This window comes from Odocoileus virginianus, chromosome 9, assembly GCF_023699985.2.
Source record: "Odocoileus virginianus isolate 20LAN1187 ecotype Illinois chromosome 9, Ovbor_1.2, whole genome shotgun sequence".
Taxonomy (NCBI): domain Eukaryota; kingdom Metazoa; phylum Chordata; class Mammalia; order Artiodactyla; family Cervidae; genus Odocoileus; species Odocoileus virginianus.
This window is the reverse complement of record NC_069682.1, coordinates 18,026,408-18,049,947: the sequence shown is the minus strand read 5'-3', so window position 1 is coordinate 18,049,947 and position 23,540 is coordinate 18,026,408. Positions and strand designations below refer to the sequence as shown.

At 35.0% G+C, this 23,540-nt stretch overlaps 1 protein-coding gene and 1 non-coding gene across 16 annotated transcripts in view; one reads left to right on the top strand and one right to left on the bottom strand.

The window, feature by feature from the left end:
* CCDC7 (coiled-coil domain containing 7) overlaps positions 1 to 23,540 on the top strand; it is a 257,870-nt gene that overhangs the window by 73,571 nt on the left and 160,759 nt on the right. For 12 of the 15 annotated variants that reach the window (XM_070472033.1, XM_070472029.1, XM_070472034.1 and 9 more), the window contains 2 exons: positions 345 to 452; positions 1,117 to 1,239. The exons of 2 other annotated variants lie outside the window; for them this stretch is intronic. In XM_070472033.1, the coding sequence (XP_070328134.1) occupies positions 345 to 452; positions 1,117 to 1,239 (231 nt within the window). Of the gene's footprint in view, positions 1 to 344; positions 453 to 1,116; positions 1,240 to 23,540 lie in introns of those variants that run through there. One more of the 15 variants, XM_020872682.2, reaches the window with a different exon arrangement.
* LOC139036842 (small nucleolar RNA SNORA70) lies at positions 10,202 to 10,335 on the bottom strand. The gene has a single exon (XR_011489705.1). It is a non-coding gene; the product is annotated as a small nucleolar RNA SNORA70 (small nucleolar RNA).

Sequence of the window (23,540 nt, the reverse complement as noted above, 5' to 3'; positions counted from 1 at the left end):
TTGGAGCTTCAGCTTCAGCATCAGTCCTTCCAATGAATATTCAAGGTTGATTTCCTTTGGGATTGACTGGTTTGGTCTCCTTGCTGTCCAAGGGACTCTCAAGAGTCTTCTCCAGCACCACACTTTGAAAGCACACTTCAGTGCTCAGCCTTGTTTATGGTCCAACTCTCATGTCCTTACATGAATACTGGAAAAGTCATAGCTTTGACTATATGAACCTTTGTCAGCAATTTAGTTATAACTTTTAAAAAATGAGAGAAAATTTGCTGTATATTTGTTTTAAATATAGAGATTTCACAATAGTTCTATCTATCTAGTAGACTAAAATGTATCTCTTTATGTAGCTTCTGGGAAAGAATTAGATGAAAATCCTCTGTTTAAGAATGAAACACCATCAGAAACTAAAAATCTGTTGTTGTATCAGGGAACTACTAGAGCAAATAGACGCAATGGTAAGAATTATAGACATCTTTAAATTATTTGGGCTTCCCTTGTGGCTTAGCTGGTAAAGAATTAGCCTGTAATGCAGGAGAACTGGGTTCAATCCCTGGGTTGGGAAGATCCCTTGAAGAAGGAAAAGGCTTCCCCACTCCAGTATTCTGGCCTGGAGAATTCCATGAACTGTATAGTCTGTGGGGTCGCAAAGAGTAGGACACGACTGAGCAACTTTCACTTTAAATTATTTGAAGTTAAGCTCATTAAAAGATATTTTTTCTTTAATTTTCATTAAATAATAGATAAAGCAACAAAGATCAAGAAAGAGAAAAAAAACTGAACAACACATTATAAATATTTGTGCATATATTTTATAGAAGTTTTATGCTTTGATGTAAGTGTGACTACCCTAAGATAACCTGAAAACTAAATGAAGCCTTTGATCAACTTTTGTTTGCTATTTGCATGATTAGTGACTAGTATATAACAAGATTGCCTCCACACACACTCATGAAAACTGCTCACACAAATTGCCTACTTCCCTTCCAGAGTCTGTTTGAATATGTATTATAATTCACTGCTTTGCAGTCCTCCTCCTTTAGTGTTGCATGAATTAGAAGAAATTTTGCTGATTACTTGGTATATTCAGAAGTTTTATAATAGATCCATTTTTCTGTTTAGCATTTCTTATAACTGAGCCAAAAGCTATGATTATTGGTGATCAATTGCATGAGGATATAGCTTCAATTTTAAACAGGCAGTCTCAAATTAGCCGTGAAGCTTCAGGAAGTGGCAGTTTTAACAGTAAGTAATTAATTTAAAATCTTGAAAAATATTTTCAGTTAAATTCAGGAGAGCTTTGATCCATGGTTCATGAATGTATCTATAAGTATTTTGTTCATTGATTACTTATCTGTGTGTTCTATAAGTCCTGAGTTGGATGGGTTAAATTTCCTGCTATGATTATGAATTACTCTGTTTTGTTCTTATGTCAAGTCTTGTCTTATGATACTTTATCATTAACATTCATATAAAGTTAAAATGAATATTTTTCCTAGAATTTTGAGGCAAGAGTACTGGAGTGGGATTTCCTTCTCCAGGGGATCTTGCCAACCCAGGGGTCAAACCCAGGTCTCCTGCATTGTAGGCAGATGCTTTAGCATCTGAGCCACCAGGTAAGCCCCAAGAGGACAGACCCTTTTCTAATAAGAGACCCACTTTTATAGTTTTTTTTTTTTTTTTTTTTGGCCATAAATAACTACCATGCCTGCTTTTAATGTGGCTTTAACTTCTGACTGGTATTTTCATGACATGTTTTTTTTCTGTCCTGTTGTTTTAATCATTTTGTATCATTATGGTTTTTCTGTTTCTTTTCGTGTGAAGATGATAATAGTATTTTTCAAATTCAGCTTGATATGTTTGTCTTTTTTCTTTGAATATTTCTTTATTTGGCTTTGTTGGGTATTAGTTTTGGCAAATGGGCTTAGTTGTACCATGTGTGTAGGATCTTAGTTCCCTGACCAGGGATCAAACCCAAGTCCCCTGCGTTGTAAGGTGGAGTCTCAATCACTGGACCACAAGGGAAGTCCCTGTATCTTTGTCTCTTAATTAGCACTCATAGTCACACTTCATCGAATTTTGGTGATTTGAGATTTAAGTTATACTGTTTTCTTTGTGCTTCAATTCTTCCTACTTTGTAAGTTTCTTTTACCCTCTTTCTGATGTATATTTGTATCATTACGTATTTTTTCTTAGACATATCTGACACTGCAAATTTTAACTTTATTCTAAAATGTGAATATGCCAAGAAAGTGAAATAATATTTTAAATAGTGTTAGCCAATATTAAATTATTATTCACTTTAGATCATTGATATCTCTGAATATCTAAACAAGACTGATTCTATTTACAGAAGTGAAAAATGTGGTCACATATGTTTATTCTTTGATAATCTTTTTTAATACTTTATTACCACAGAGTGTGATTTGTTTATATTTTAATAAATGAGGTAAAATATTATTGGGTAATTAACATATATTGCATATAGTGCTTACAGCACATATCTGGTTGTCCAGTGCATATGAAAGTCATAGCTCAGAGTATGCATGAAGTATCAGATAAAATATTTTACATAGTACTTAGAGTTGAGAGAAAAAATTCAGTAGTAAATATTATTATAAAAATTATTAAATTATTTTAATTGAATTAATTGATTTTAATTAAGTGGAATATGTAGCCTGATTCAGACTTACAATATCACTGCAAAATTTTTAAAAGTTATATTAAAAAATATTTTTATTTCTTGGTTTTCTTGAATTTTTGGTTCATTCTACCATTTGCTGAAACATGCATATTGAATTCTTTTGCTATAATTTTGGATTTATCTATTTTTGTATTACTGGCCTCCTTATACTGCCTGTGTTATTAACATATACAGTTTTTTAAAAGTTCATGTTTCTGGTGAACTCAACTTTTTATTAAATAGACCATCTTAATCTTTGGTAAGTTCCTTTGACTTAAATTCTGTATTGTCTGATGACGTAACTATAGCAGTTTTATTTTGATTAATATGTGCATACATATCTTTTTTTCATATATTTGCTTTTCACCTTTCTGTATTATTAAACTTTGGTGTGGTATATCTTATAAATAGTTTATAGTCAGATTGTTTACAAATCCAATATTTTTTCCTTTATTCCAGGAACACATAATCTATAATTATTAAAACTATAAATATATTGGATATAAATATCCTCAGATACTTTGTTTTTCCCCACTATTCCATTTTTCATTTTTACATGAATGTTGAACCATTATTTTTATTTCAATTTTAAAATCAATCTCATGGTTTAAAATGTGAAAACTTTAAAAAAGTGAATATACTTAGAAAAATGAAGTTTACCTTCAACTTTTAAGTATATGTATGAAATAACAGAGTGCCTACACGTTCTTTCAATAGAAACACTGTCATGGTTATACTAAACATCATAGTCCTGTCTTATATTTTGATCTTTTAAAAGATTGTGATCATTTGCTTAAATTGTTACAAAAATGAAAGGAAACTTTAGGTGATACTTGGTCTATCTTAATTCAGAAGCTTCACAGTAAAAGTTTACTGTTTTAGTGGATTAAAATCTTCTTTTCTTATAGTTGAGAAAATGGATATCAGATGAAAATATGTCACTTGAAGATGAAGTTTTAATCTCAAAAATCCCACCTCAAATTCAGAATGTTGGAATTTCTAGGAAACTGTTTTTGATAGCTTGACAATGATATGTGTATGTGTGGATCTCATTGAGTATGCTTTACTTTGGGCTTGTTGAGCTACTTTATGTGAAGATTACTGTTTTTCATAATATTGGGGAAGTTACTGATCATTATTTCTTCACAGATTCTTTCTTCTTTCTCTGCTTTTCCTCTTTGTTGCCCATTATGCTTACGTTGATACTCTTGTTTCCATCAATCTCTGAGGCTCTGTTTGTTTCTCTTCATGGTCCTCAGACTGGATAATCTCAGTTTACCTCTGTTCAGTTTCACTCATGAAGTCTTTCCCTTTTTAACCCAACCTTTAAACTTATCTTTCCATTTCAGTTATTTTTCTTTTGATTCCAGAATTTCTTTTTGATTCTTTTAAAAAATCTCTATCATGTTATTGATATTCTCTGATGGATGAAATAATATTTATACTTTCATTCTTTAGACATAGTTTTCTTTAGTTATTTGAACATATTTCAGAAACCTGGTTTAAAATCTTTGTCTAGTAAGTTCAGTGTCTGGGCTTCTTCATTGAGAGGTTCTATTGACTGCTTTCATTCTGTCCTGTATACTAGCACTCTTTTGTGTCTTTGCATGTCTCATATTTTTTTGATTGAAGACTAACCATTTTAAATATAATTGGCAACTCTGGAAATTAGATAGCTCTTCTACAGGGTTTGTATTTATTTGGTTGTTTAATAAGTTTATTGGGCTAGCCTGTAAAGGCTGCATTCTTCATTGTGTGTGGCCACTGAAGTCCCTGTGCAGTTAGCTTAGTAGTTAGATATGAATGGACAGAGATTTTCTTAAGTGTAATTAAATCTCTGCTTCTGTTGAGAAGGTCGTATTACTTTAATGATTCTGTCAATTGTAATAGTTAATTATCTGGGAAATTTAGATGCAAAATCATATAAAGTTAATAGTATAGTGTTGTTAACTATAAACACAATGTTTTGCAGAAGTTATCTAGAACTCCCTTATCTTGCATACCTCAAATTTTATACTTAATGAACAGCAACTTTCCATTTTCCCCTGCTTCCAACCCATGGGATCTACCATTCTCCTCTTTTGTTAGGAGTTTGACTACTTTAATACCTCATATAAATGGAATCCTGCAGTATTTGTTCTTCTATGGTAGGCTTATTTCACATAATGTTCATGAGGTTCACCTGTGTTGTCACTTATAACAAGATTTCCTTCCTTTTAAAGACTGAATAATATTCCATTGTATATATGTACTACATTTTCTTTATCCATTCACACTGATGGATATTTAGGCTGCTTCCCCATCTTGGCTATTGTGAATAGTGCTACAGTGAATATGAAAGGATAAATATCTTGTCAGTCCTGATTTCAGTTCCTTTGGATATTAAATACAGATGTTGGATTGTTGGATCATATAGCAGTTATTAATTTTTGAGATACCACTGTACTGTTTTCCAAGTGGCCATACCCTTGTACATTCCTACCAATAGTGTATATCCTCACTACAACTTATCTTTTGTCTTTTTGAAAACAGCCATCCAAATAAGTGTGAGATGATGTCTCATTGTGGTTTATTTGTATTTCTCTGATGATTAGTGATATTGAGCACATTCTTAAAAACCTCTGGGCCATTTTTATCTCTTCTCTGGAGAAATATCTATTCAGGTATTTTGCCTATTTTTTAATTTGTTTGTTTTGTTGTTGTTTGGTGTTAGGAGTTTCTTATATTTTTAAATTAAACCCTTATTGCATATGTGGTTTGCAAGTATTTTTCCCATGCCAAAGACTGACTTTTTACTCAGTTTACTTTGCCATGCATAGCTTTTTAGTTTGGTGCAGTTCCACTTGTTGATTTTTGCTTTTGTTGCTGGTACTTTTGATGTCATATCTAAGAAATAATTGCCTAGACCAATGTCATACAGCTTTTCTCCTATGTTTCCTTCTAGGATTTTTATAGTTTTGGGTTTTACGTTTAAGTTTTTGATCCATTTTGAGTTTACTTTTTCTGGTTTGGGTAAGATATGAGTCTAATTTCATTCTTTTTCCTGTGGATATCCAGTTTTTCCAACATTATTTCTTAAAGAGATTATCCTTTCCCCATTGTGTATTATTGGCACCTTTGTCACTGATCAGTTGACTATATATGCATGAGTTTATTTTTTAGTTATTTTCTTTTTCTGGCCTGTGTCTGCTGTTATGCCAGTATCAACTATTTTAATTAGCATAGCTTTGTAACATGTTTTGAAATCATGATATGTGATCAAGATTGTTCTGGATATTCAGGATACTTAGTGTTCCACATGAATTTTAGGATCATTTTTCTGTTTAAAAAATACCATTGAAATTTTGATAGGAATTGCATTTAATCTATAGATCTCTTTGGGTAAATGGACATTTTAGCAATGTTAAGTCTTCTGATCCATGAACACAAGATGTCTTTTCATTTATTTGTATTTTCTAATTTCACCAATACCTTTTATTAAATTAAAAAAATTAATTAAAAAAATTTTAGCTGCGTTGGGTCTTTGTTGCTGTGCATGGGCTTTCTCTAGTTGTGGCGAGTGAGGGCTTCTCTCTAATTGTGGTGCACGGGCTTCTTACTGCAGTGCCTTCTCTTGTTGCAGAGCATGGTCTCTAGGGTGTGCAGACTTCAGTCGTTGCGTGCATGGACTGAGCAGTTGTGGTGCACAGGCTTCAGTGCCTGGGCATTGGTAGTTGAGGTGTGCAGGCTCAGTTGCCCTGCAGCATGTGGGATCTTAGTTCCCAGACCAGGGACTGAACCCATGCCCCCTATGTTGGCAGGTGCATTCTAACCACTGAACCACTAGGGAAGTACCTGTGTTATTTATTTTCTTGACAGATTTTCTTTCTTTATTTGTTTTTCAGGTATGATTGACATACGAGTTTTGTTTCCTTTTTTTCTCATCCTGTCAGATCCCCCAGTTTTATTGAAGTATACTTGACATATAATGTTTTGTAAGTTTAAGGAATGTAACATGTAATTATATACACAGTACTACAAAATAATTACCACAATAAGGCTAATTAAACACGTTCATCATTTTTGTGGTAAGAATTTTTAAGATCTATTTTTTTAATAACTTAAATATACTCATCAGGCTGTACATTAGCTCCTTAGAACTTATTAATCTTCTAGCTGGAAATGTTAACCTTTTGACCATTATCTCCCCATTTCTCCCACTTGCAAGCCTATGGTAACCACCATTTTACTTTTGGTTTCTATGAGTTTGGTTTCCACAATATTATATAGGATTGTCATATAGTCTTTATTATGCTAAAGTAGGTTCCTTTTATGCTCAATTTGTTGAGAGCTCTTATGAAAGGGTATTGAATTTTGTCAAAAGCTTGTTCTACATCTTTTCAGACGATCATATGATTTTAATCTTTTATTCCATTAATATGTCATATCACAATGATTGATTTGTGTATGTTGAAATACTCTTGCATTCCACAGATAAATCCCAGTCGATCATGGATTATTTTCCTTTTAGTGAGTTGTTGAGTTCAGTTTGCTAGAATTTTTTGAGTATTCTTACATCTATGTTAATTAGAGATACTGGCCTGCAGTTTTCTTATCATGTTTGTATCTGGCTTTGCTATCAGGGTAATGCTAACCTCATAAATTGAATTAGGGGTTGTTTTCTCCTCTTCAGTTTTTGGAAACTTTGTGAAAAATTGGTATTAATTCTTTTCTAAATGTTTTGTAGAATTAACTAGTAAACCATCAGACCCTAGATTTTTCTTTGATGAGAGTTTTTTATTACTGATTCAATTTCCTTAGTATTATTGATTTATTCATATTTTCTGTTTACCATGATCGAGTATTGCTATTTCTTGGAATTTATTATACTATTTTTATTATATATTTTATATATATATATATTCTATTATTTTATTATATTATTATTATATAATATTTATTATATTATTATTTATAATAAATTCTTGGAATTTATTAATTTCTTCTTGGTTATTCAATGTTGGTGTAAATTTTTTATTGTAGTCTCTTATGCTTTTTTCCCTGTGGTATACATTGTAATTTTTCCTCATTAATTTTTTATTTTATTTGAATATTTTTATCATTTCTTAGTTTTAAGTTTGTCAATTTTAACTTCAAAACTCAATAAAGTTTTTTTTTTTTTTTTTGTTCTCCCAGTCTACTTCTGCTCTGATCATGATTTCCTTTCTTCTGATAATTTTGGGCTTGAATTTTTTTCTTCTTTTTCTAGTATTTTTTTGTAAAGTTAGGTTGTTTGTTTGAGATCTTTTTCTTAATAAAGACATTTATTGCTACAAACTTGCTTCTTAGAACTGCTTTTGTTCATACCATAAGTCTTGGTATGTTGTTATTTTCATTTGTTTCCATATAATTTTTTATTTTATTTCCATTTGTTCTTTTACTCACTGGTTATTTGGGAGTGTATTGTTTAATTTTCACTTTCCTGTGAATTTGAGTTTTTCCTCTATAATGGATTCTTTTCTAGAACTACTGGTTTGGAAAACATACTTGCTATGATTTCTGTGTTCTTAAGTTTGCTAAGATTTGTTACCTATTATATGATCTACTCTAGAGAATGTTCTGTGTGTGCTTGAAAAGCATGTGTATTCTGCTGCTATTGGTAGAAAGTTCTGTGTATGTCTGGTAGAGCTCCTTGGTCTAATGCATAGTTCAGGTTCAATATTTCCTTACCCGTTTTCTGTCTAGATGCTGTATCCATTGTTGAAAGTGATATATTGAAGTCCCCTACTTCTGTAGGAGTATTTTCTCTTTTTCCCCTTCAGTTCTGTTGTTATTGCTTAGCGACTTATTGACCAGAGACATATTAATACATCTTTTGTTACCTGAACATTGACTATCGATGTTTCAGTGTTTTCACCTACATAACAAATTTCTGGCCATAGGAATTTAGTTTCTGGTTAGTTTCTGCAAAAATCCCCCATTAATAATGTGTTAATGTGTTTAGATGCTTTGATGTTGGGAGCATTTGTACTTATGGTTGTTATGTTTTCTTGATGAATTAACCCCTTTATCATCATATAATTACCTTCTTTGTCTCTTATTACAGTTTTTGATTTAAAGTCTGTTTTTTCTGATAGGAGTATAGCTCTCCTGCTCCCTTTGGTTTCCATGTGCATAGAATGTCTTCTTCATGTTTTCAGCCTGAGTCTATGTGTCCTTAAAGACGAAGTGAGTCTTATAGAGACAGTATGTATTTGGATCTTGTTTTTATTTATTCAGCCACTTTAAATTTTTTATTGGTGAATATATTCCATTTACATTTAAAATATTTACTGAGAGGTAAGGACTGGGTAATGCTTTCTTATTATTTTCTGACTATTTTGTATTTCCTGTGTTCTCTTCTTCCTCTCTTTCTGTCTTCCTCTGTGAATTAATGATTGTCCATAGTGGTACCCTTTACATCCCATTTCTTAATTTTTTAAGTATCAACTGTAGAATTTTGCTTATCATTTTCATGAGGCTTACATGAAACATCTTGTAGATGTTACAATCTATTTAAGCTGATAATGTCTTAGCTTTGATTATATATAAAAATGCTACCCTTCTACAACCACCCTATATTTTGATGTAACAGTTTACCTCTCTTTATATTGTGAATCCATAATCAAATTATTATAGTTACTTACTTTTGACAATTTTGTCATTTAGCTTTCATACTCAGCTGAGTGATCAACACATCACTATATTACAGTATTAGGTTTTTCTGAGTTTGCCTATATATCTACCTTTACCAGTGTGTTTTACATTTTCATATGCTCATATGTTACTAATTACCATTCTTTCATTTCACATTGAATAATTTTAACATTTCTAATATAACATTAGTCTAGTGATGAATGACTTTCTCACCTTGTGTTTGTGACAGTCTGTCTCTCCATTTGCTGTAGGATTTGCTGATGGGCATCAGTAAGGAGGGGACAGTGCCAAGACTTTCATGAATGTGAAGCCCACCATTTATCCAGAGGGCCATGATTAGGGATGTGTTTGACCCCCACAACCATCTGGGATGAGCTGCTTTTCTGCCACCATGTTTTCAAATTTATCTGCATTAAACTAGTAAATCCCCACTTCTTAGAGATGAGAATCTTCTAGTGGCCAGGGAACTTGGCCTTGTGAAAAAGTGAAAGTTGCTCAGTTGTGTCTGACTCTTTGTGACTCCATGAACTATAGAGTATATGGAATTCTCCAGGCAAGAATACTGGAGTGGGTAGCCTTTTCCTTCTCCAGGGGATCTTCCCCACCCAGGGATCAAACCCAGGTCTCCCACATGGCTGGCGGATTCTTTACCAGCTGAGACACAAGGGAAGCCCTGTAGAGGGCCTCAATTGCATGCTTCTTGTTCTGTAGCTTGGTGTGGATGGATGTTATGAGTTGCCTAATGCAGACCCTGGCCACTGTGCCCTGGGGCTTTCCAAAGTCACTGCACGTACCTATCTGGAGCCTGGACTGGGGACAGCCTGCCATTCATGAATGTTCACTGGAAAGGGCTGACGCTAGGGTCCCTTAGGGCAACCTCTACAGGCAACAGGCTGCATAAACTACTGAGGAGGCTGCTGTTTGCAGCCACTGCACACTGAGTCCCCCTGGGAAAAGAGTGCATTTGGCTAAATTGGCTGCAAAGTCTCCCTCATTTTTGAAGGATAGTTTTACCAGTTAAAATATTCTTGATTGAAAGTTTTTTTTCCCCTTTCAGCCCTTTGAACATATTATCCCACTGTCTTCTGGCCCACAGGGCTTTTGCTGAGAAATCCACAGATAGACTTAAATCTCCCTTGTATATGAGAAATTTTTTTCTATTGCTGGTTTTAAAATTCTCTTTGTCTTTGATTTTAGACATTTTTTATAATGTCTTGGAAATGTTCATTTTGGGTTGAAATTTTGGGGTAACTTATTTGCTCATGAACCTAGATGTCCAAATCTCTCTTCAGATGGAAGTTCTCAGCCATTACTTTTAAATAAGCTTTATACCCTTTCTCCCACTCTTCTCCTGAAATTCCAATAATCTGGAGATTGTTTCTTTTAATTGTAAACCCATAGTTCAGGTAGGCTTTCTTTACTCTTTCTTATTCTTTTGTTGTTGTTTTCCTTTTACCTTATAATTTCAGTCCACCCATCATCTACTTCACAGATTTTTTTTCTTTAACTTGATGCATTCTGATGGTGATGTTCTTTCTTGCATTTTTCATTTTGTTAATTATATTCTTCAGCTCCATAATTAGTTTGCGTCTCTACTATGTTTTTTTTATCTCTCTTAAACCTTTTTGTTCATGTATTATTTCCTGATTTTATTGGATTGTGTTTTCTCAGAGATTCCTTAAACATTTTTAAAAATTATTTTTCAGTCTAAGTACATAAATTGATTTCTTTGGGCTTGGTTACTAGAGAATTATTTATTTCTTTGGTGATGTCATGTTTCCTTGATTTTTCATGTACCTTGATATCTTGCTTTCCTGGTTTTGTTGTTTGTTGAACTGAAGGTGCATCTTTCAGTTTTTACTTATTAACTTGATGACAGAAATACCTTCATCTGTCCGATCTCCTGGGTATTCTGGGACTTTCTCAGATCTGTTCTAGGGATGTGCCTACTCCACACTTCTTGTCATTTTTCAGTTCAGTTCAGTCGCTCAGTCGTGTCCAACTCTTTGCGACCCCATGAGCTGCAGCATGCCAGGCCTCCCTGTCCATCACCAACTCCCGGAGTCCACCCAAACCCATATCCATCAAGTCAGTGATGCCATCCAACTATCTCATCCTCTGTTGTCCCTTTCTCCTCCTGCCCTCAGTCTTTCCCAGCATCAGGGTTTTTTTCAAATGAGCCAGCTCTTCGCATCAGGTGGCCAAAGTATTGGAGTTTCAGCTTCAACATCAGTCCTTCCAGTGAACACCCAGGACTGATTTCCTTTAGGATGGACTGGTTGGATCTCCTTGCAGTCCAAGGGACTCTCAAGAGTCTTCTCCAACACCACAGTTCAAAAGCATCAATTCTTTGGTGCTCAGCTTTCTTATTAGTCCAAATCTCACATCCATACATGACCACTAGAAAAACCATAGCCTTGATTAGACAGGCCTTTGTTGGCAAAGTAATGTCTCTTCTTTTTAATATGCTGCCTAGGTTGGTCATAACATTCCTTCCAAGGAGTAAGCGTCTTTTAATTTCATGGCTGCAATCACCATCTGCAGTGATTTTGGAGCCCAGAAAAATAAAGTCAGCCACTGTTTCTCCATCTATTTGCCATGAAGTGATGGGACCAGATGCCATGATCTTAGTTTTGTGAATGTTGAGCTTTAAGCCAACTTTTTCACTCTCCTCTTTCACTTTCATCAAGAGGCTTGTTAGTTCCTCTTCACTTTCTGCCATAAGGGTGGTGTCATCTGCGTATCTGAGGTTATTGATATTTCTCCCGGCAATCTTGATTCCAGCTTGTGCTTCATCCTGTCCAGCATTTCGCATGATATACTCTGCATAGAAGTTAAATAAGCAGGTTGACAATATACAGCCTTGACGTACTCCTTTTCCTATTTGGAACCAGTCTGTTGTTCCATGTCCAGTTCTAACTGTTGCTTCCTGACCTGCATACAGATTTCTCAAGAGGCAGGTCAGTTGGTCTGATATTCCCATCTCTTGAAGAATTTTCCACAGTTTGTTGTGATCCACACAGTCAAAGGCTTTGGCATAGTCAATAAAGCAGAAATAGATGTTTTTTCTGGAACTCTCTTGCTTTTTCGATGATCCAGTGGATGTTAGCAATTTGATCTCTGATTCCTCTGCCTTTTCTAAAACCAGCTTGAACATCTGGAAGGGATGTTTTTTAGGGAGGGGGAATTCTTCTCTCCATCCTGCAAAGTCATGCTGGGTGCTGACAGACTCCTGTTTGTTTGCTTTTCCTAAAGTGGTGCTGCATGCTAAAATTTTATGTGCTTCCCATAACATTTCTTTGATACCTCCAAGAGTCCTGGATACTGTTCTCCAAACCCCCTCTGTACTTTATAATTTTTAGGGCACCTCACTTTTCTGAATAGAGTAAGAAAGAAGTTGGGCTCTTTGGTTCATCCTGAATAGCTAGTAAAGCCAGCCAGTCAGTCAGTCACATGCTCTCACTTTCTCCCATGAGAAAAATGATAGGCCAAGAAAGTCTCTCGGGACTGAGCTGTGCTTCCATGGAGTGATGTGGGTAAAGAGGTGGTCATCTTTTTACACTCTTTATCGCATAAAATCTTGGATTTTTGTTGTTGTTGTCATTGCTCCAACACTGTGCTGGAAATTCTCTGCTATATTCCCAGAATTTCACAGAAACTTTCATCTGAGTATAATTGTAAAAATTAGTGTCCTTTGGGGGAAAGGGTACAAATGTCCTATTTTGCCATTTTGACATCACTCCTCATTGATATTTTGCTTGGATGTTCTATCTGTTATTGAAAATGGGTATTGAAATTCACTGTTGTTATTATGTTACTGTTTCTTTGTTCTATCAGTTCTGTCAATGTTTGCTTCATTATATTTAGAGGTTCTGATATTGGGTGCATGTATATTTGTAAGTATTATATCTTCTTGGTGAATTGGCCCTTTTTACTATTATATGATGTCCTTCTTTGTATCATTTGGCACCTTTTGTCTTAAAGTCTGTTTTGTCTGATATAAGTTCTCTCATTCTTCCTCTCATTTGGCTAGCATTTATGTGGAATATCTTTTTAATTTCTTCACTTTCATGTGAAGGAATGTGAGGGAAGGAATGTAAAGGAAAGCCTGCATGTAGCTTTAAGCATGAAGTTAGTTTCTTCTAGATGGCATATAGATGGATATTTTAAAAAAACCGATTCAGATACTAAAAAACCAGTGTGTGCATGAGAGAGAAATAGGTATCTTTTGATTGGGAAATGTATTTATATTTAAAGTCCTTATTGATAGGAAAAGATTTACTGTGATCATTTTGTTTTGTTTTAATCTCTTTTTAGCTTTTTGTCTCTGTTTTCCTCTTGTTCTTTCCTATTTGCTTTATTGACTTTTTAAAATTTTCATTGTATTTTCTTATTGTCTCATATCTTTTATAGGCATTTTGTTTGTGGTTGCTATAATATAAGGCTTACATAAAGCATTCTATGGTTATAAGTCTGTTTTATATTGATAATTTAATTTCAAGTTCACACAGTTTTACTCCCCTCCTTTTAACATTTTTATTGTTACAAATTATATCTTTTTATATTTTATATTTATTAATAATTATGTTTAATGTACTTTTGTGTTTATGTTTAGCTTCTATTAACTTCAATTTGAATGACTCCCTTTGGTATTCCTTGTAGCCCACATCTAGTGCTGATAAGCTCTTGAGTTTCTGTCTGGGAAATTCTTTATTTTTGCTTTGTTTTTGAAGACTTGTTTTGCTGGATATAATATTCTTAGTTGACAGGGTTTTTTTCTTCTGTGCTTGTATCTTCCCTCAACTTTCTGGCCTGCAAAGGTTCTGCTGAGTAATCTGTTGGTAGTACTGTAGGGGTTCCTTGTTTGTGAAAAATCACTTTTCTCTTAGTGATTTCAAAATTCTCTTAGACTTTTTTATTTCGATGATAATGTGTTTTAGTGTTAACTTCTTTAGGTTTCCTTTTGGGAAGCAGTTAGACTTTTTCAATTTGGGTATCAGTTTTATTTTCCAGATTTGGTGAGTTTTAAGCTATTATGTTTAATAAACTTTCTGTCCCTTTCTCTCTTTTCCTTCTAGGATTCAGTAATATATATATATATATATATATATCCTGGTCTGTTTTATGATGTCCTATTACTCCTTTGTGTTCTTTACATTTATTTTTATCCTTTTGCTTTCATGATTAGATGAAATCAAGTCACCTGTCTTCAAGCTTGCTGATTCTTTCTTCTGTTTTAACAAATTACCTGTTGAACTCCTCTAATAAATTTTAAAATTTCAATTATTTTATTCTTTAGCTCCAAAATTTGTGTGTGTTTAAAGTATTTCCTCTCTTTGTTGAAATGCTCACTTTGTTCTTACAACATTGTATTCAGGTAGCTGAGAGGTTTTATAATGAGCATTTTGAAATCTGTCAGGCTATTCATATACATACATTTTTAAAGATATGTTTCTGAAGCCTTTTATTGGACCATGTTTCTTTCTTCTTGTCCCTTGACGCTTGGTGTTGACATCTGAACAGCACAGCACCCAACTCCTGGTCGTTGGTTTTGCCTTCAGAAGTCCCCAGGAATGTAATGTATGTGGAGGCCTGTCAGTGCTCTGAGAGACACAGTCAGATACCAGTTCCTCCATAGTTGTGTGAGATGTCTGAACACTGGACATATATCTGAGTCTTCTCCTTCGTTCTCCAGAGAGACTCTGGTAGCTATTTTCCCAATTGTGTTGTTCTGAGCTCTGGAGAGGAGCTTTGACTTTGAGTGCCTAGTGGTCTAAAGTGTCATACTTGTTCTCTACTCCCTAAACAACTAGAATATACTGAGTATCATCCATACATCAAGACAGACAATACAGAAACTAGTGCCTCAGGCATTCCTCTGAAAAGCTGAAATGTGGATGAATGTTACACTTCTTTTCCTCCCCAGGAAGAACCTGGGAATTTGGGGTGGGAGGCTTGCCTGCTTGCTTTTCACTGAGCTGAGAGAGTGGCTATGACCACTGAGTGTGGACTAGGCCATATTATCACCTTTGTTCTTAGCAGCTCCCAACCTTGGGCCCTTTCCTGCCAGTGTTGAGACTGAAGCCAGATAGAAATCAGTCCCATAGATAGCCCCAACTTTGAACACACAGTTTAGTCCATTTCTTCCCTTCCCATAGGCAAGGTGGAAGTTGACATTCTCCTCCTATTTAGTGGTGATGGGAGAAAGGATTATTGCTAGAGGGTTTCACAAATTTACCCATAAATGCAAAGGTAATTGGTCCTTGTATTGTAAGGGTTTCCTATTCTGCCATTTTCCTGATGTCACACTCCTGACTTCCTAACCTAGATGTGGCTTTGTGATTTTCTAAGGTCAGTGAAGCATGAATCTGTCATGTGTGGAAGCTTTAGGAGCCAGTTTATGCTTCCCTTCACTCTCTCTTTTCCTTTACTACTAAAGCTAAGAATGTTGCAGATTCTAGAATTTATATCAACCCGAGTTCCAAAATGTTAATGATGTTAATTAATTAATCATTTAACAAATGATCATGTTAAACAGAACCTGTAGGTACATTTTAATGGAGTAGGAGCAGGAAATAGATGTTTGTGTTTAAGCCACTGGAATTTCACAATTGTTTGTTACTTCAGCATAATCTAACCTATCTCTGTTTATACAGCTTGTAATGATACAACTGTAAATGATATGGCCAAGTTTTTTTGTTGTTGTTCTATTCTTCTTTAGTTTGGGCATCAGGGTATTATTAGCATTGTAAGATGAAGTGGAGAAAAATATCTTTTTCTAAATTTTTTATAGTTTATATAGCATAGATACTCTGTTATCTTTAATGATTTCATAGAAATTTTCCCTAAAAGTCTTTAGCCTTATAACAGTTTTAGCAGTAGATTTTCGATATTTTCCCCTGAAGGTTTTTTTTCCCTATTTAAGTTTTTTTTTTTTGCATTTCATTCAGTTTATTTTTTATTTATTTAATCTAGACTTTATTATCATTTATGATACATATATATTATTAAATATAGTCTTACAATTTTAAAATATCCTCTGTTTTTTATAGCTGTATTCTTTTTATGTTTCCTTTATTCATTAGAGGAAGTAAAAGTAGTAGTTTGGCACTCAGGCCCTGGAGGTAAACTTCTTGGGTATGAATTTAAGCTCAATTATTAATCATATGACTGGTCAAACATTACTTTCTCTGCCCTTCAATTTTTTCAAGTACAGATGAGGGGAATAATATTATGTGCTTCAAGGAATCATTTTGATAATTAAGGGATACAGTATAATTTTCAAAGTGGTCCCAGACAGGCGTTTTCACAAGTTTCTGATGGAATCCAATGCAACTCCTTCCATTTAAAAAAATTTAGCTTTTTATAAAACAACACTAATAAACAATAGCACTTGGTTATTGACAGGCTTTTAATGCTTCTTCAAACCCCAGAGCAGTCATTCTCTTAAAATTGGAGTTGTTCTTCAGTTGCTCAGTCATGTTTGCAACTTCATGGACTGCAGCAGGCCAGGCTTCTGTGTCCTTCATTATCTCCTGGAGTTTGCTCAAACTCATGTCCATTGAGAAGGTGATGCCATCCAACCATCTCATCCTCTGCCCTCAGTCTTTCCCAGCATCAGAGTCCTTTCCAGTTATTCAACTCTTTGCATCAGGTGGCCAAAGTTTCGGAGCTTTAGCATCAGTCCTTCCAATGAATGTTCAGGGTTGATTTCCTTTAGGTTTGAATGGTCTGATCTCCTTGCAGTCCAAGAGACTCTGAAGAATCTTCTCCAGCACCATAGTTCGAAGGCATCAATTCTTCAGTGCTTAGCCTTCTTTATGGTCCAGCCCTCACATCCATACTTGACTACTGAGAAACTGGAGTAGACGGAAATAGTGAATTCTAACTGGTAAAAAGAGGGACTGTGCCCTTGACACTCCCTTCTTTTAAACTTCTCATTAAATTACTTTGTATGACTACTTTCAAAATTATTAAGTATAACATCAATAATAATAATAAAAGAATCAGACGACCCCCATAAAATGAAAAGTTAGCTTTTTAAAACTTAAAACAGATACATAAAACCATACAAAATAATGTGAAACTTAATGAAGTGTTTAAGGGTGGTACTCTTGAACTGTTACCCAAATCAAGAAATACAAGTTTACCAGTCATTCCAGAATACCCTTCATATCCTGTCTTGTCATAGTCCTCACATCTCCACATCAGTTACCACTCTTCTAATTTTTATATTAAATTACTTCTTTGCACATGTTGACACTTTTATGGCCCAACTGTGTCTTTGTACATGCTATAATGTATAACTTGTCATTTAAATTTTATATATCTTCTAAGATTTTTATAGGTTTGTCCTCTGTCTCTAGTCTTACAGTTTTTGAGCTGCATAACTCTGGGCATTTGCCCTATAGGGTTATATAATTATGATGTAATTTTTGCATATGTTCCTCTGCCTTCTAGCAGTTGGATCCAGAGGATTGATCAGATTTTTTTTTTGAGTGTAATTAGATTATTTATTGTTCCTGGCTGAACCAGTGAATGTACTATGATTATACTTTCTTGAAAACCATTTTTCTTTTTTTCTAGAGTAGCTAATTTCTTTTGTATCTCCACGGTCTGGTAGTTTTAAAAGTTATTTCACTAGATCTGCATGCATTCAGTAATCTGTTGATTCTATAATCTTTTTCTTGACACATTCCTCCTGGAGCTTTTTGTTCCCAACTCTAACCTGTACTGCTTTTTCTCTGGGTTCATTGAATAGCTCTGACCTGGGATTTTCCTTCACCATTACTCTTGGCTTTCCCTTTGCCTTTTTAAAAACCCTTGGATCCCTTGTCTTTTTTTTTTTTTCCATTTGTTTTTATTAGTTGGAGGCTAATTACTTTACAATATTGTAGTGGTTTTTGCCATACATTGACATGAATCAGCCATGGGTTTACATGTGTTCCCCATCCTGATGCCCCCTCCCGCCTCCATCCCCATCCCATCCCTCTGGGTTTTCCCAGTGCACCAGCCCTGAGCACTTGTTCATGTATCCAACCTGGGCTGGTGATCTGTTTCACCCTTGATAGTATACTTGTTTCAATGCTATTCTCTCAGAACATCCCACCCTCACCTTCTCCCACAGAGTCCAAAAGTCTGTTCTGTACATCTGTGTCTCTTTGCCTGTTTTGCATATAGGGTTATCATTACCATCTTTCTAAATTCCATATATATGTGTTAGTATGCTGTATTGGTCTTTATCTTTCTGGCTTACTTCACTCTGTATAACAGGCTTCAGTTTCATCCATCTTATTAGTACTGATTCAAATGAATTCTTTTTAATGGCTGAGTAATATTCCATGGTGTATATGTACCACAGCTTCCTTATCCATTCATCTGCTGATGGGCATCTAGGTTGCTTCCATGTCCTTGCTATTATAAACAGTGCTGCGATGAACATTGGGGTGCATGTGTCTCTTTCAGATCTCGTTTCCTCGGTGTGTATGCCCAGGAGTGGGATTGCTGGGTCATATGGCAGTTCTATTTCCAGTTTTTTAAGGAATCTCCACACTGTTCTCCATAGCGGCTATACTAGTTTGCATTCCCACCAACAGTGTAAGAGGGTTCTGTTTTCTCCACACCCTCTCCAGCATTTATTGCTTGTAGACTTTTGGATAGCAGCCATCCTGACTGGCGTGTAATGGTATCTCATTGTGGTTTTGATTTGCTTTTCTCTGATAATGAGTGATGTTGAGCATCTTTTCATGTGTTTGTTAGCCATCTGTATGTCTTCTTTGGAGAAATGTCTGTTTAGTTCTTTGGCCCATTTTTTGATTGGGTTATTTATTTTTCCGAAATTGAGCTGCAGGAGTTGCTTGTATATTTTTGAGATTAATCCTTTGTTGCTTCGTTTGTTATTATTTTCTCCCATTCTGAGGGCTGTCTTTTCACCTTGCTTATAGTTTCCTTTGTTGTGCAAAAGCTTTTAAGTTTCATTAGGTCCCATTTGTTTATTTTTGCTTTTATTTCCAATATTCTGGGAGGTGGATCATAAAGGATCCTGCTGTGATTTATGTCGGAGAGTGTTTTGCCTATGTTCTCCTCTAGGAGTTTGATGGTTTCTGGTCTTACATTTAGATCTTTAATCCATTTTGAGTTGATTTTTGTGTATGGTGTTAGAAAGTGTTCTAGTTTCATTCTTTTACAAGTGGTTGACCAGTTTTCCCAGCACCACTTGTTAGAGGTTGTCTTTTTTCCATTGTATATCCTTGCCTCCTTTGTCGAAGATAAGGTGTCCATAGTTTCGTGGATTTATCTCTGGGCTTTCTATTCTGTTCCACTGATCTATATTTCTGTCTTTGTGCCAGTACCATACCATCTTGATGACTGTGGCTTTGTAGTATAGTCTGAAGTCAGGCAGGTTGATTCCTCCACTTCCATTCTTCTTTCTCAAGATTACTTTGGCTATTCGAGGTTTTTTTGTATGTCCATACAAATTGTGAAATTATTTGTTCTAGTTCTGTGAAAAATACCGTTGGTAGCTTGATAGGGATTGCACTGAATCTATAGATTGCTTTGGGTGGTATAGTCATTTTAACAATATTGGTTCTTCCAATCCATGAACACAGTATATTTCTCCATCTGTTTGTGTCCTCTTTGATTTCTTTCATCAGTGTTTTATAGTTTTCTATGTATAGGTCTTTTGTTTCTTTAGGTAGTTATACTCCTAAGTATTTTATTCTTTTTGTTGCAATGGTGAATGGTATTGTTTCCTTAATTTCTCTTTTTGTTTTCTCATCATTAGTGTATAGGAATGCAAGGGATTTCTTTGTGTTAATTTTGTATCCTGCAACTTTACTATATTCATTGATTAGCTCTAGTAATTTTCTAGTAGAGTCTTTAGGGTTTTCTATGTAGAGGATCATGTCATCTGCAAACAGTGAGAGTTTCACTTCTTTTCCTCTCTGGATTCCTTTTACTTCTTTTTCTGCTCTGATTGCTGTGGCCAACACTTCTAAAACTATGTTGAATAGTAGTGGTGAGAGTGGGTACCCTGTCTTATTCCTGATTTTAGGGGAAAAGCTTTCAATTTTTCGCCATTGAGGGTAATGCTTGCTGTGGGTTTGTCATATATAGCTTTTATTATGTTGAGGTATGTTCCTTCTATTCCTGCTTTCTGGAGAGTTTTAATCATAAATGGGTGTTGAATTTTGTCAAAGGCTTTTTCTGCATCTATTGAGATAATCATATCTTTCAATTTGTTAATGTGGTGTATTACATTGATTGATCTGTGGATATTAAAGAATCCTTGCATTCCTGGGATAAAGCCCACTTGGTCATGATGTATGATTTCTTTAATATGTTGTTGGATTCTGTTTGCTAGAATTTTGTTAAGGATTTTTGCATCTATGTTCATCAGTGATATTGGCCTGTAGTTTTCTTTTTTGTGTGGCATCTTTGTCTGGTTTTGGAATTAGGGTGATGGTGGCCTCATAGAATGAGTTTGGAAGTTTACCTTCTGCAATTTTCTGGGAGAGTTTGAGTAAGATGGGTGTTAGCTCTTCTCTAAATTTTTGGTAGAATTCAGCTGTGAAGCCATCTGATCCTGGGCTTTTGTTTGCTGGAAGATTTCTGATCACAGTTTCGATTTCCTTGCTTGTGATGGGTCTGTTAAGATCTTCTTTTTCTTTCTGGTTCAGTTTTGGAAAGTTATACTTTTATAAGAATTTGTCCATTTTATTGGCATATAGTTGCTGACAGTAGTCTCTTATGATCCTTTGTACTTCTATGTTGTCTGTTGTGATTTCTCCATTTTCATTTCTAATTTTGTTGATTTGATTCTTCTCCCTTTGTTTCTTTATGAGTCTGGCTAATGGTTTTTCAATTTTTTTTTTATCTTCTCAAAGAACCAGCTTTGTTGATTTTGCCATGGTCGCATTTGTTTCTTTTGCACTTATTTCTGCCCTAATTTTTAAGATTTCTTTCCTTCTACTAACCCTGGGGTTCTTCATTTCTTCCTTTGCAACTTACTTTAGGTGTACAGTTAGGTTATTTAGTTGATTTTTTTCTTGTTTCTTGAGGTAAGCCTGTATTGCTATGAACCTTCCCTTTAGCACTGCTTTTACAGTGTCCCATAGGTTTTGGGTTGTTGTGTTTTCATTTTAATTTCTTTCTATGCATATTTTGATTTCTTTTTTTATTTCTTCTGTGATTTGTTGGTTATTCAGCAGCATGTTGTTCAGCCTCCATATGTTGCAGTTTTTAATAGTTTTTCTCCTGTAATTGACATCTAATCTTACTGCATTATGGTCAGAAAAGATTCTTGGAATGATTTCAATTATTTGAATCTACCATGGCTAGATTTATGGCCCAGGATGTGATCTATCCTGGAGAAGGTTCTGTGTGCACTTGAGAAAAAGGTGAAATTCATTGTTTTGGGGTGAAATGTCCTATAGATATCAATTAGGTCTAACTGGTCCATTGTATCATTTAAACTTGTGTTCCTTGTTAATTTTCTGTTTAGTTTATCTATCCATAGGTGTGAGTGGGTTATTAAAGTCTGCCACTATTATTGTGCTATTGTTAATTTCCCCTTTCATACTTGTTATCATTTGCCTTACATTTTGCAGAGCTCCTGTGTTGGATGCATATATATTTGTAATTGTTATATCTTCTTAGATGATCCCTTGATCATTATGTAGTGTCCTTCTTTGTCTCTTTTCACAGCCTTTATTTTAAAGTCTATTTTATCTGATGTGAGTATTGCGACTCCTGCTTTCTTTTGGTCCCTATTTCATGGAATGTCTTTTCCCAGCCCTTCACTTTCAGTCTGTATGTGTCCCTTGTTTTGAGGTGGGTCCCTTGTAGAGAACATATATAGGGGTCTTGTTTTTGTATCCATTCAGCCAGTCTTTGTCTTTTGGTTGCAGCATTCAACCTGTTTATATTTAAGGTAATTATTGATAAGTATTATACCATTGCCATTTACTTTGTTGTTTTGGGTTTGAGTTTATAAACCTTTTCTGTGTTTCCTGTCTAGAGGAGATCCTTTAGCATTTGTTGGAGAGCTGGTTTGGTGGTGCTGAATTCTCTCAGCTTTTACTTGTCTGTAAAGCTTTTGATTTCTCCTTCATATTTAATGAGATCCTTGCTGGGTACAGTAATCTGGGTTGTAGGTTTTTCTCTTTCTTCACCTTAAGTATGTCCTGCCATTCCCCTCTGGCCTGAAGAATTTCTGTGGAAAGATCAGCTGTTATCCTTATGGGAATCCCCTTGTGTGTTATTTGTTGTTTTTCCCTTGCTGCTTTTAATATTTGTTCTCTGTGTTTGATCTTTGTTAATTTGATTAATATGTGTCTTGGGGTGTTTCACCTTGCATTTATCCTGTTTGAGACTCTCTGGATTTCTTGGACTTGGGTGACTATTTCCTTCCCTACTTTAGGGAAGTTTTCAACTATTATCTCCTCAAGTATTTTCTGATGGTCTTTCTTTTTGTCTTCTTCTCCTGGGACTCCTATGATTCTAATGTAGGGGTTTTTAACATTGTCCCAGAGGTCTCTGAGGTTGTCCTCATTTCTTTTAATTCTTTTTTCTTTTTTCCTCTCTGCTTCATTTATATCTACCATTCTATCTTCTACCTCACTTATCCTATCTTCTCTCTCCATGATTCTATTGTTGGTTCCCTCCAGAGTGTTTTTTATCTCATTTATTGCATTATTCATTATATATTGACTCTTTCATTTCTTCTGCATCCTTGTTAAGCATTTCTTGCATCTTCCCAATCCTTGTCTCCAGGCTGTTTATCTGTAACTCCATTTTGTTTCCAAGATTTTGGATCATTTGCATTATCATTATTCGGAATTCTTTATCAGGTAGATTCCCTGTCTCCTCCTCTTTGTTTGGTTTGGTGGGCATTTAACCTGTTCCTTTACCTGCTGAGTATTTCTCTGCCTTTTCATCGTGTTTAGATGCTGTGTTTCGGGTGGCCTTTTTGTCTCCTGACAGTTTGTAGTTCCTCTTTATTGTGGACGTTCCTTACTGTGAGTGGGGTTGGACGGGTGGCTTGTCATGGTTTCCTGGTTAGGGAAGCTTGTGTCAGTGTTCTGGTGAGTGGAGCTGGATTTCTTCTCTCTGGAGTGCAATGAAGTGTCCAGTAGTGAGTTTTGAGATGTCAGTGGGTTTGGTGTGACTTTGAGTGGCCTGTATA